Source organism: Pseudonaja textilis, chromosome 1 (genome assembly GCF_049901715.1).
Source record: "Pseudonaja textilis isolate UNSWEBS1 chromosome 1, rPseTex1.2, whole genome shotgun sequence".
Classification (NCBI taxonomy): Eukaryota; Metazoa; Chordata; class Lepidosauria; order Squamata; family Elapidae; genus Pseudonaja; species Pseudonaja textilis.
In genome coordinates, this window is record NC_141990.1 from 293,532,872 (window position 1) to 293,544,951 (window position 12,080).

Genomic DNA, 12,080 nt, shown 5'->3' on the forward strand with positions numbered 1-12,080 from the left:
TCTGACTGACAGAACAATTTGGCCATACTTGCTTGCAAAATACATAGACCATTCCATGTTGGTGTTGTCTGTCTGGTAATGACCATATGTTAGGTTGTCTTTTAAATTATTGGAAGAAACCCTGAATATTCATAGTATTCCCCGAGCCTGTCTTTTGCTTCATTAGTAAGATGTGATTTTTGCGTTGACACAGTGTTGCATTGACACAGTGTTGCAAGTTACTTTTGAACTTTTCAAGTTCTCCTTCTTCTAAAACTATGGTTGGAGTATGGACTTGGATATTGGCTTGTCTTGAATTCAAATAGAGACAATTCTGTCATGGGTATCCAAGCATTGACTGTGGCTCCCTTTTGTTAATAAGGTTAACCTTTCTTCTATGATATTTGTGTTCATACTAGAAGCTTTGATGTCATCTCATGTGAAATGGCTTATTTCAGTATTCATTCTTATAATTCTGCTAGACTTCATCATGTCATGATTGGATCATGATTCCGACATTTCACTGTACATTTTTTGCAGCATCAATTTATCCTTTTGATAATGATATCAGCAGCTGACTGTGCTTTCATCTTTAATCCAGTCACATCATAAAGACCAGTACAACTCAAATGTTTGTTGCCTGCTTTTCCCCCCAGTAGCTTGCTATATACTTTGCAACCTGTAGAACTAATGTTCAGATGATATGTTTAATCAGATTTCTTGGTAAACACTGAGGTGGGTTGCTATTTCCTTCTCCAGTGTGATTGTTCGTTCATGTATGACCTACCCATCATGTGTTAACCTTTTGGAAATGTATAACTCCCATAGAAGAGAACATACATAGCTCAGGGCAGAATTGTAGAGTCCTTGGTGTTCTCTGAATTTGGTTGTTGCTTGCAGATGTTTCATTATCAAACCGAATAACATTTTCTGAAGAAGTGCCTAATCTGATAATGAAATATCTGCAAGCAAACAAACAAGCTTGGACTTCATATAACTCCCAACAATATACAGTAAATTGTATCATTGGCATGTGCAAATCTCTTTAGCATTGCAAGGTAACAATCCATGAAATGGGGAAATAGTTAGCTTTAAGTTTTTATCTAAAAGCAAATTAGAATGTATTCTGACAGGGCTTTTCCCCTCAGAGATCAATAATACATTTGTAATTACATATTTCTAGTATATTATAGAAAAACCCTAAAGCAGGACTTCATATATACTTTTAGGATGTAAAAGTATATATGTATGTTTTGAAATATGCAAGTGAAATCACATAGAATATAGTCACTCTTATGTTGATATTTTGGAGAAGTATTAAATTGCTGTTAGCACTACAAAATGTGGGTTTGATCAGTGCAGAGAGGAAAGCCTCAGTATATTAGAAGTTCATGGCAATTATTTTGTTATGGTTCTTTGATCTGCAAATGCTATATTTCAAAGTGATAAAAATAAAATATTTAGTTTAATCAAATTATGTTTCTTCATATTAACATAGAAGTGTTTTCAGAAGCTATATTTGGAGTTTGTAAACTTTACAGTTGCGCGAGGCAACTAGGGAAATAGGAGATGAGATTTGCCAGTATTGTCAATGAACTGCTTGGCATGGCAGAGATTTAAAGTGCTGAATTCATTATGTCTGCTACTATAAGCGCAATGATTAATCAATTTATGAAAATAAAATATTGAACAAGCATTTTATTTGTTTAAAGGAATTTTTACACCAGAGCAGCATTTGCGATTTTTGGAGTTCTATAAGAAGCTTTGTACACTGGGATTAGAACAGGAAAATGGGCACAATGACAACCAGATTCAGCTGCAAACCCTAGAACAGGAAAAGAAATACATATCAGTGAGGAAGAACTGTGCTTACAATTTACCTGTGAGTGAAATGCTCTTTTGTTTATCTGTAATTTGTGTGAAAGATAGACTTGTGAAACTCTTTCTGATTTTAAAGAGAGATTATTTCCTCTGAAACACATTTTCTCCTAAATCAGAGATCAGTAAGGTTAGTGGGGCTGAACTACAGTTTAACAAAGGGTAGATTAGAAGGAGGAAGGTTTGCCTGATTTGATGGCCGTTGTTGCTTACTCCAGCTAAATGGATAGATTATAATTTCATTTTCTGCCAGTTATTTTTGGAGAGCAAATAGGAAAGTGGAGGAGGGGGCAGACATATATGTGCTAAACTTTATTATACATTACATCCTTTATATTTCTAGGCCATGATGATTTTTGTGGATCCCAAAAATTTCAATTTGGAACTGTATTCTACATTCTTCTGTTTCTGTCATGATCCTGAAGTACCAGTTAGACATACTATGGCTAGTAGCTTCTATGAAGTAAGTCAGGAAATATATGTTATGTAAACACTGTTTGATTTAACATTAATAAATATTTAAAATATTGAATCTTATTTTGTCATGTTTATAATTATCTAAAATATCACATTTTAACCTATTAAAAGTACTTCTTAAAAGATTGCCACCCCTTAGAACCATGAGCCATGGTGGCGCAGTGGTTAGAGTGTAGTACTGCAGGCTACTTCTGCTGACTGCCGGCTGTCTGCAATTTGGTAGTTCAAATCTCACCAGACTCAAGGTTGACTCAGCCTTCCATCCTTCTGAGGTGGGTAAAATGAGGACCCAAATTCTTGGGGGCAATATGCTGACTCTGTAAACCGCTTAGAGAGGGCTGTAAAGCACTGTGAAGTGGTATATAAGTAAGTGCTATTGGTATTGAGTATACAATCTAAGATCAGTTTCAAGATGCTACCTAGAGTCCTTTTGATAGAATTGCTTCATGTTGTGATTATCAAGAGTAAGCCATCTTATTATTTTATTTATGTATTTAAAATATTTCAATAGCTTCAGTAATATAGGTAGTATCTCAGTTATGGAACTCTCTCTCAGAGGAAGTTTGCATAATTGCCTCTCTTCCAGGAGTGCCCTAAATGCTATCTAAAAACATCAATCCACATATAATGCACTAGCACATAGTGATGGATGAGAGCCATTGCAGCCATGTGACTGTATATTGTAGGTGCTGCATTGGTTTCCAGTAGGTTGCAAAATACATTGTACAAGATGTTTGGTTTCGATTTTTAAAGAAATAGCTCCTAGCCACTTGCGGATGGCAGTATTGGAACACTGATAGCAGTGTTCCAATATTTGAGGGGCTGCCACAAAGAAGAGGGGGTCAACCTATTTTCCAAAGCACCAGAAGGCAAGACAAAAAAAAATGGTTGGAAACTAATGAAAGGGCTGCCTTCAGACATTGTAGATGTTCCATCACTGGAGGCTTTTAAGAAAAGACTGGACAGCCACTTGTCTTGAATGGTATAGGGTCTCCTGATTGCACAGGGTGTTGGACTAGAAGACCTCCAAGGTCTCTTCCAAATCTGTTGTTCTGTTCGTAACCAGTTTGTTCATTCCTATTGAAATGTTGAAGGAAACTCACAAAAGGTAAGATCGGGAATGGTGATGGCTCTACTTTCTATAACAATCCCTTATTGCAACTCTGATTTCTTTTCAAAAACCATAAATACAAGAGTTATTTCATGAAACATTTGGAAGCTGAAGTTGTCCAATGGTGCCCTAACATTGTGAGACATGTATTATGATCATTGTTTGTTATTTGGATTCTTCTTTTTGGGTTATGTTGGTGTTTTAATAATCTGTTTTTAATATTTTTAATTAATATAAATTGCCTTCAGTAGTATATAAATAATAAAAGTCAATATCAGCACCTTGAATAACACTTTTTAAAGCCAATGCAGCACCCATAATATAAATATTATACTGTGAAACTGTCTTTCTGAACCAACTGCAGTTTCCAGATAATCTTCAGGGACAGTCCCAGGTAAAGTGCATTGCAGTAATCCAATGTAGAGGTTATAAGAATACAAATTACATTTTTTTTCTTTTTTAATCTCTTATTGTTTGTAATATTACTTTATTCCAGTGCTTTCAAACACTTGTTCTGTAATAATACTTTAGCCCCTTGATTAATTTATTAAAGTTTTACAAGTCAGAACAGTTATAAACATAGCTGTGAATAAGCATGGCTATAGCCATACAGTAAGTTCCATAAATTTCACTTAATGATAAAATGGAGTCTCTATATTTTATTGGTATCGACCATTTTAACTGAATTTTCTGAAAGGTCTTTATATCCCAAGTATAATTTTTTTTCATTGTGTTAATTGAAAAGATACCTTTAAGGAGAATCCTTAGCACTTGACCCACTATCCTCTCAATGTATATTGGTTGTCTATTGGTTTACTTATACAGTACCTGTGAAGAAAATAATTCCTTGGGAAGATTTAACCTCACTTCCCCTGTCAATAAAATTGCAGAACTGCAGTTTGCTGACTTCAGAAACCTGTCCAGAACTTTCACTACCTTTCACTCTCTGAGAAAGAATTAGCCTATTGATGGCAACATATTCCAGATATATCCCCACAGTTCACTTAAGTTTTAAATTGTATAGGAGGTCATATTGGACTCAAAGTGTTGCAGAACCTCAGCTTTACTATTGAAACAAACTACTGAACAAATAAAACCATATAAATCTGTTATTCTATTTGATTCTAATCAATACAACATGATGATATGGACATTAATGTTGAAAACATGACTTCAACAGCCTTAAAGTATGGGTATTGGCATTTTAGTTTATACCTTAGTTTCCTATTCAAGGTACTATTCAAGCTTTGTTTTTAAAAATAAAACATAGATTAAAAGAACTAATATCTGTATATTGTTTTGTAATTTTCCAGGTTGCCAAGCTTTTAAATACTGATGTGTATATAATACATAAAGAACTGATAGCCTTATTGCAGGATGAATCAGTAGAGGTAATGACCTATTTGTTGTTTATATTTGATAAATCACAGTTATTCCAAATTATATTTATTCAAGGAAGAAATTCTTGATGGCTCAAACATAGGATGAATCATAGCCATTTGTCTCATGACCCTAGACATAAAGGACAGAATGATATCACTATAAAGCAGGGGTCTTCAAGCTTGACAGCTTTAAGACTTGTGCACTTCAATTCCCAGAATTCCTCCTCCAGGCATGTTAGCTCAGGAATTCTGGGAATTGAAGTCCACAAGTCTTAACCTTGCCCAGTTTGAAGACCCTTGCTGTAAAGTCATCTGAAAGTGACAAGGGATAACTCTTATAACACTTTCCCAGGAGAAATAGAAAATGTCTAAAGTTGAATTTGCAAAAGAAATCACTCTTCAAAGGTATATATAAGAGTTTGATCTCACTCCAGTTTGCTATGCCTTAGGTTCAACCAGTCTGATTAGTGCTAAGTAAGATTCCCTTTAGTATGATATGTTCAGTTTTGCTCCAGAAATTATATTGTTAAATCAGAATGTATGGGGTGAGACAATAGAAGACAAAGCTATGCAAGGAAGACATACAGTATTCAGACTAGGAAATGGACTGGGAATATTCTGACTAGGAAAACAAAAGGGAAATAATTTCTAATATTTTTTAAATGCTAGAAAGCAGAACAATTGTATTTGAGTACTATGGTATTTCCTCTTAAACTTGTCTTCTCTGATGAACATTGCAGAAGTGTGGCTTAAATCAGAAAGGGATTAGATGAAGCACTGAATAGATAAGTCACTCTGTGTGTTTATACAATTATGTTTCTTGGATGGAAGATTCTCCCCCCCAGTTTTAAGTGGGAATCTATGATAGATAAGCACTCTGACTAGTGGTGATTAGTCAGCTGGTCCAATACTAGGAACTGTATGCCACTGCTGCAAGGCAATTTAGAGATGAACTAATTATATGATAAATTCATATAATAGTACGTGAAACATCTCCAATGCTTCCTGGTATTTTACAGATAAGAATGGGTGTTTCTACAGCAGTGGATGATTCCAAATACCCTTTGTCAGCCCTGTGAGGAAGCAGAACAGGCCAAGAAATAGGCTCCATGGAAGACTAAGAAATACTTTTGTTTCAGTTGGCTATAGTACCATGTTTGTACTTCCCCTCCTCCCTTTTTTATATTCATGTAAATTAGGAGAGTGTCTGTCTGAGATGTTTTCATGGTCTATCATTTGGACTCAAGCAATCGTTTACCTTTTTTTGCTTTGTTAACTTATCTGCTCTCTCTCCATCAAATTCATACTCTTTGCTGCCTGCGCTCTGTTTCTTCATACAACATTAACTTTGCCTTCTGCAGGCTGTTAGATCAGAATACTTTCTTTTTTCTGCAGTTCTGCACTCAGATCAGTTAGCTAGGTAGATAGGTTTTGAAAATGTAAGTAATATATTTTCTTTTAATTAGGTGATAGATGCATTAATAAATAACCTTCCAGAAATTCTTGAACTTCTGTCTACTGGAGGAGAAAACAGTGGATCAGAGAACAAGGTAAAGTAGATGACTCTGCCAGTAGAATCATATTTTAAACAACAAGAAAATCCACTATTAATTAAAATTATGTGTTACCTATCTTGCTAAGGTGACTTTAGATGGCTTACAATCAATCAGAAAAAATAGCAATATAAAATATAAGATACAAATGTTTAAATACATTACATTTGAATTAAAATTAACCAAAATGGTGAGGAAACAAGCAAGACATGCACAGGGTAGAGATGGAGTCATATCTTAACTTACTTTATAATCTTAGTCTTATCTAAGCACTATCATTTTTCTCACCCTAAAAGCACCTGAAATTTGTTACTATTCTGTTTTCATTTGTGAGGCTGTGATTAGGTTAATACAGAGAGAGAGAGAAAGAGTGTAAACCTTGAGTACCCTATTTTCAATGTTGTGGGGAAAGCTTTGATAGTATGTATGTCTCCCAGGACAGGTCTTCTTAATATCCTTGGGGGAATTAGAGAAAACAAAATGTAATTTAGAACAGTGAAAGTGGGAAGGGACAGAAATGAACAAGAATCAGAAGAATGATCCCAAGTGCTAATAGTTTTTTTATCGGTACTCCCTTGATAATTATAAATGAATGTATGGTGCACTAGAAAAAGCTATACAGCAAAATCTGGATGAATTAGTTCCTGAGGTTTTGCGGCTCTGGCATTCTCCTGCATATTACAGGTAGTAAAAGTAACTGGAAAACCCAGCTTACAGTTTAGGATCAGTAACTCAAATGTTAGTTAAATCAGAGTTTGACTTTGCATTTTATGTAAGTTTCAAAGATAATTTAAAAAACTTTGACATAGAATTCAGTGATGTGGATATTGGAGTGGTTGGGATAATCATGTGTGGTATGTGCTACTGTATTTTGGTGATTCTGATTTAATATGCATGATATATCTTAGGCTAACTATACCTAAAAATGTTTTCCTTTCAGCTTTTAAATTTTCCAGAGTTAATTCCAGCACTAACAAGAGCTGAACAGAGGGCAGCAACCTCTTTAAAATGGAGGACACATGAGAAGTTACTACAAAAGTATGCCTGCTTGCCTCATGTCATCTCAAGCGATCAGATTTATTACCGCTTTTTGCACAGAATGCTGACAATCATTATGACAAATGTGAGTTCTCAGTGACCCTTCTCTCTGTAGTATATGACATTGTTTTAAAACATTTTCCAAGAGATTAGAATATAAACATTGCTACTGAAATAAATTTAAGTTGAGACAAGTATATCAGTAACAAACAAGAATTATTTAGTTTAATTTGTATTTTTAATGAAAAGCCAGTGTTGTTTAAATTGAATACCTGTAGCCTGTTTCGGTTTGCTTATTTTCATCTGATGCTTCCAAATAAGTCAGGATTGCAAATTCCAAAAGTGAAACTTAATTAATGGAAAACAATATGAATCCTTATACATTCTAATCATGTTTGTATGTAGAATTGGACTTCTTTACTTGGGACAAAAATAATTTTTTTGGGGCGGGTTGTCCTTCTTCTAAACCAGGGGTGTCAAACTTGCAGCCTGTGGGCCAGATGCATCACATGCTGGCCAAGCCCATCCCCGGTTTAAGAAAGGGGAAAAGTTGCAATATGTCACATGATGCTGTGTCATCACGAGTTTGACACCCCTGTAGGAATCCCCATTTTCAAGTTTTGAAACTTTGGGAAATCATGAAAAAAATGATACTTCAGTTGAAAAAGTATGTGATTGCTAATGCTGAATCAAAATTATTTCTATTCTCAAATAAAAACCAGTGTTTTAAAAAATACAAGTGCAAATCAGTTTTAATTTATTATGATGTATTAACAGTATTTTGATACTTAGATCATCAGAATGCATGTGGTATATTAAAGCCAAATGTTACACATCAGAGTTGGATGAGAATTTTTGGATGGTAGAATGCTTGTTTGCCTACTCAGATAAATATGAAGAGGCTGGAATTAGCAAGACCCCTTCTTTTTCATTTTTCATCTTTATCTTGCTATAGATATCAGGAAAGCTATTTGGAAGGGCTAGAAAATAATTGGTAGCAATAGATGAAGGAAGCACTTTTGTGTGGAGAATAAGCTGTTTAATTTCCAGTCCAATATCAGTGGGAAATGTAAGGAATGCATTGTGGCTTTATACATTAGCCCTCAAAAATAATTCTGGGGAAGTTTTATATCACAGAATCCAGGATGCTATCATTAGATTAGATAGCATCCATGGAAGCACAAACTTGTTTTTGCATTAAAGTCAGTTAATTAACTGGTTATATGGGGGCCATTTAATTGTCAAGTGACTCAAAGTGGCATATAGGACAAATTTTAAAAATGTAGTACTGAAAGAACTAAATAGGAAATAACTGTGTAGGAAATGCAAATCTTAAAACAGTCGTGAGAGTATGTAAAATTCTGCTGGAAGAGCAAGGTGATCTTTTTGAAGAATAATGTGGTTTGAGCTCCGGACCTTGGAGCTCTATATTAAATTTAGGAGCAAAATGCCTCTCTCTCACCATTCCAGACTTCAAGAAAAACTAGCTTCCCCCCAGGTATTAGAGGAAAACTAATGAAATCCAATACCTCAGATCCAGTAATGGCTTCTTAAGAAAGGAGGACACCATCACTTCCTTCAAAGCATGCGGGATTACTCTGTCACCCAAGGATAAAATCCCCAACGCACGGATTCATCCAAATATCATCTCCCAGGTGGCTTTGACTAATCAGGAAGGCATGAATCTAACTTACAAATAATTGCACTAACAGATATAACAACAGATAGAGCAAGAATTAGGCAACTCAGATGGATTTGTAGCAGAGTCCAATTCAGAACAGATCTCAGTGATTGTATCTGTCAGATCTTGCAATAATCTTCACCGCAGCCTTTCAGGTTTTTTTCCCAGATCCTTCCTCTGCGATAAGGTTATGGTCACTCTGAACAGGGTCACCTGATAACAATTCACCATTGCAAACAGAGCAGAAAAATAGTTGTTTTGTTTTATAATCATCAATATAGGAACACACACATTTGTCCAGACTTAATTTTTGTGTTTCTTCAGCAGGCCACTAAGGAGTTTGTTCTGTTGTTTCATCTTCCTGAACTGTAATGTTAAACCAATTAATCCGTCACATCTCATTTTTACTGCTTGCTGCATATTCCAGATTCACAAACTCACATACAGTTGCTTATCTACAAATCATGTCATTTCAATAGCAAGTAAAATATACTGACTTTTTCATATGCCTAATGTGCTCCCTCCATCACTACCCCATTACCTGGTTTAGATTTCATTAGCAGAATAAAAACATACTTGTTTTTCCCCCTCCTGGGATGATTTTCCTGTAGGAAAAATTAAATGATCTTAGAATGTGTCTGCTGGTGAAAGATACAAAGCAAGCACAAAAAGATAATTTATTCAATAAAAACTAGACTAGCTGTTAAATGATTTGTTAATTAATAGTCTGGCTTCCTGCCGCTTTTGAAAAAATACAAGTTCATGCTTCAAATTTTGAAGAAGACTACCTTTAAGTTGAATTTATCTCAGCCTCATTTCTGCAACATTTTATTGATGCTTTATTATTTTGTCTTTTTACTTTCAACTATTATTTCCTCATCAATGAACAAACTGTAATTCTTTATTACTTATATATATTGTAGAATGAAATGTATTTTTTCTCTCTTCAAGAATGTTTTACCTGTCCAAAGAGCAGCTGCTCGAACACTATGTATATACTTACGATATAATCGTAAGCAAGAACAGAGATATGAGGTCATCCAGAAATTGATTGAACGTAAGTCTTGATGTCCTCTTTATCATGAGGAAGTTAGTGGAATTTAAGTGAAAACCAGGGCTGTTGCATATAAGAGGGGAAGGCTGTTGTGGATGAGAGAGGAAAGCCCCCATTTTTACCATAGAATAGATGTTTTCCATGATAAAGATTTCAGCTGCATTAGCTTCAAATATTTGTATGCAAGTTTACCATGACAATTCATATTCAAGTGCTTCACAATAATCTTTAAAAAGTTTAGATGATGCAGCACCATTTGCAGTACACCAATATGAATGTCACATTTAAATATAAATGTTTAACAGGTGTTCTGTAGGATTGAGAGCATGGGCAGAAAGCAGTTGGAATGCTAATATGGGGAGCTGCTGCAGTAGTACTGCCCTATCAAGAGATAGCCATCTTTATATCACTTCTGGTGGACTTTTCTGCTTCTAGGCTGTACAATTAGAGCATTATAAAAATTACCTAAAGCATATTTTATAATTATACTGATGAGCTGGTTAAACACCATTACATTATATTTGAGAATATTAACAAGTATTTTGGGGATAGTTAAGCACTGGATTTTTGTTCATTTCTTCTATCAAAATAATAACCTATCAGTGGTATTTTTTTTTCTCCAGAACTGGGCCAAGGAAAAAGCTATTGGAATAGATTACGTTTTTTAGATACCTGTGAATTCATCATAGACCTCTTTTCCAAATCATTTTTCTGTGAATACTTCTTTCTTCCTGTGCTTGAACTTACACATGATCCAGTAGCAAATGTGAGGTACTGTATAAGTTATACTAAATTAATAAAACACTTCGATTTATTCATATTGCTTCGTATTGCCATTTAATACAGGTTGCCCTGGTTTCTGGAATAGAATTCATATATTAAAGCTCTGAAGATTTTTATCTAATTATATATATATATAAATTATAAATTATGTAATTAGATAGATAGATAGATAGATAGATAGATAGATCGATCGATCGATCTTTGGTTATTTGGGTTTTCTCTTGCGTAAGATTGGAAGTATCTAGGCAACGTTTCAATGAAGTCTCATTCATCATCTTCAGGCTTGTGTCTTCGGCTCTCAGAGTGAGAAGCACAGAGCCGAAGACACAAGTCTGAAGATGATGAATGAGACTTCATCGAAACGTTGCCTAGATACTTCCAATCTTATGTGGGAGAAAACCCGAATAACAAAGATCCACATACAAATACCCGTGAGAATCTCAGAAAACATACATACATACATACATACATACATATATATTCTTAAGTTTTCGCGGGTACTTACATATATGGCATTTGGCTTTGTTCGGGTATTTTCCCACGTCATTATAGTTGTGCTTTTAAAGTTGTAGCAAGGTTTCGGCAGAATCTCATCTGCCATCATCAGGCTTCTGTATTGTGTTCTTCTGTGAGTCAGACTTTCACAGCCATTTCAGTTTTAAATTTGGGGCTAGCCTACTGCTATGCCAGAATATTTTTTTCTTAATCCTGATTGGTTGGGAGTCTTGGTCTGTGTTTATTGGTCTTGAAATTTGCTGTGTTCTGCTTGATTGGTGTTTCTAATATCTTCTGTCTGTTTTGTGTTTTTTTGTGTCTTGATTGGCTGGCAACATTGTGTATTGGAGGCTTTTAGTGGAGCTTGGCTCTGAGTAAATGGACGGCTATCATTTATTAGGAAGCTAGGTTTCATCTGGGTGCCTGGTTGGGGTGTGTTTGAGCTGGAGGTTTCAGGGGGGATCTGTTTGCCTGGCTTGTGGTGTGGAAATTTTTTGAATTGTTTTTAAAAAAAATTTAAAACATGAAGTCAAAGCAGTGTTAAATGCCATGGTTAGTGAATTCATGACAGGCAGTAAAGAAGCAAAGATGATAGACAGAATTCTTTTCTTGAGTTAAAGAAAAGTTAATGAAAAGGGTGTGTTGGAGA

At 35.0% G+C, this 12,080-nt stretch overlaps 1 protein-coding gene across 3 annotated transcripts in view; it reads left to right on the plus strand.

The window, feature by feature from the left end:
- The window catches only part of PPP4R4 (protein phosphatase 4 regulatory subunit 4), a 71,078-nt gene that overhangs the window by 33,902 nt on the left and 25,096 nt on the right, over positions 1-12,080 (plus strand). For all 3 annotated transcript variants that reach the window (XM_087922135.1, XM_087922134.1, XM_087922136.1), the window contains 7 exons: positions 1,692-1,861; positions 2,201-2,320; positions 4,759-4,836; positions 6,294-6,377; positions 7,321-7,503; positions 10,051-10,156; positions 10,777-10,924. In XM_087922135.1, the coding sequence (XP_087778261.1) occupies positions 1,692-1,861; positions 2,201-2,320; positions 4,759-4,836; positions 6,294-6,377; positions 7,321-7,503; positions 10,051-10,156; positions 10,777-10,924 (889 nt within the window). The remainder of the gene's footprint in view (positions 1-1,691; positions 1,862-2,200; positions 2,321-4,758; positions 4,837-6,293; positions 6,378-7,320; positions 7,504-10,050; positions 10,157-10,776; positions 10,925-12,080) is intronic.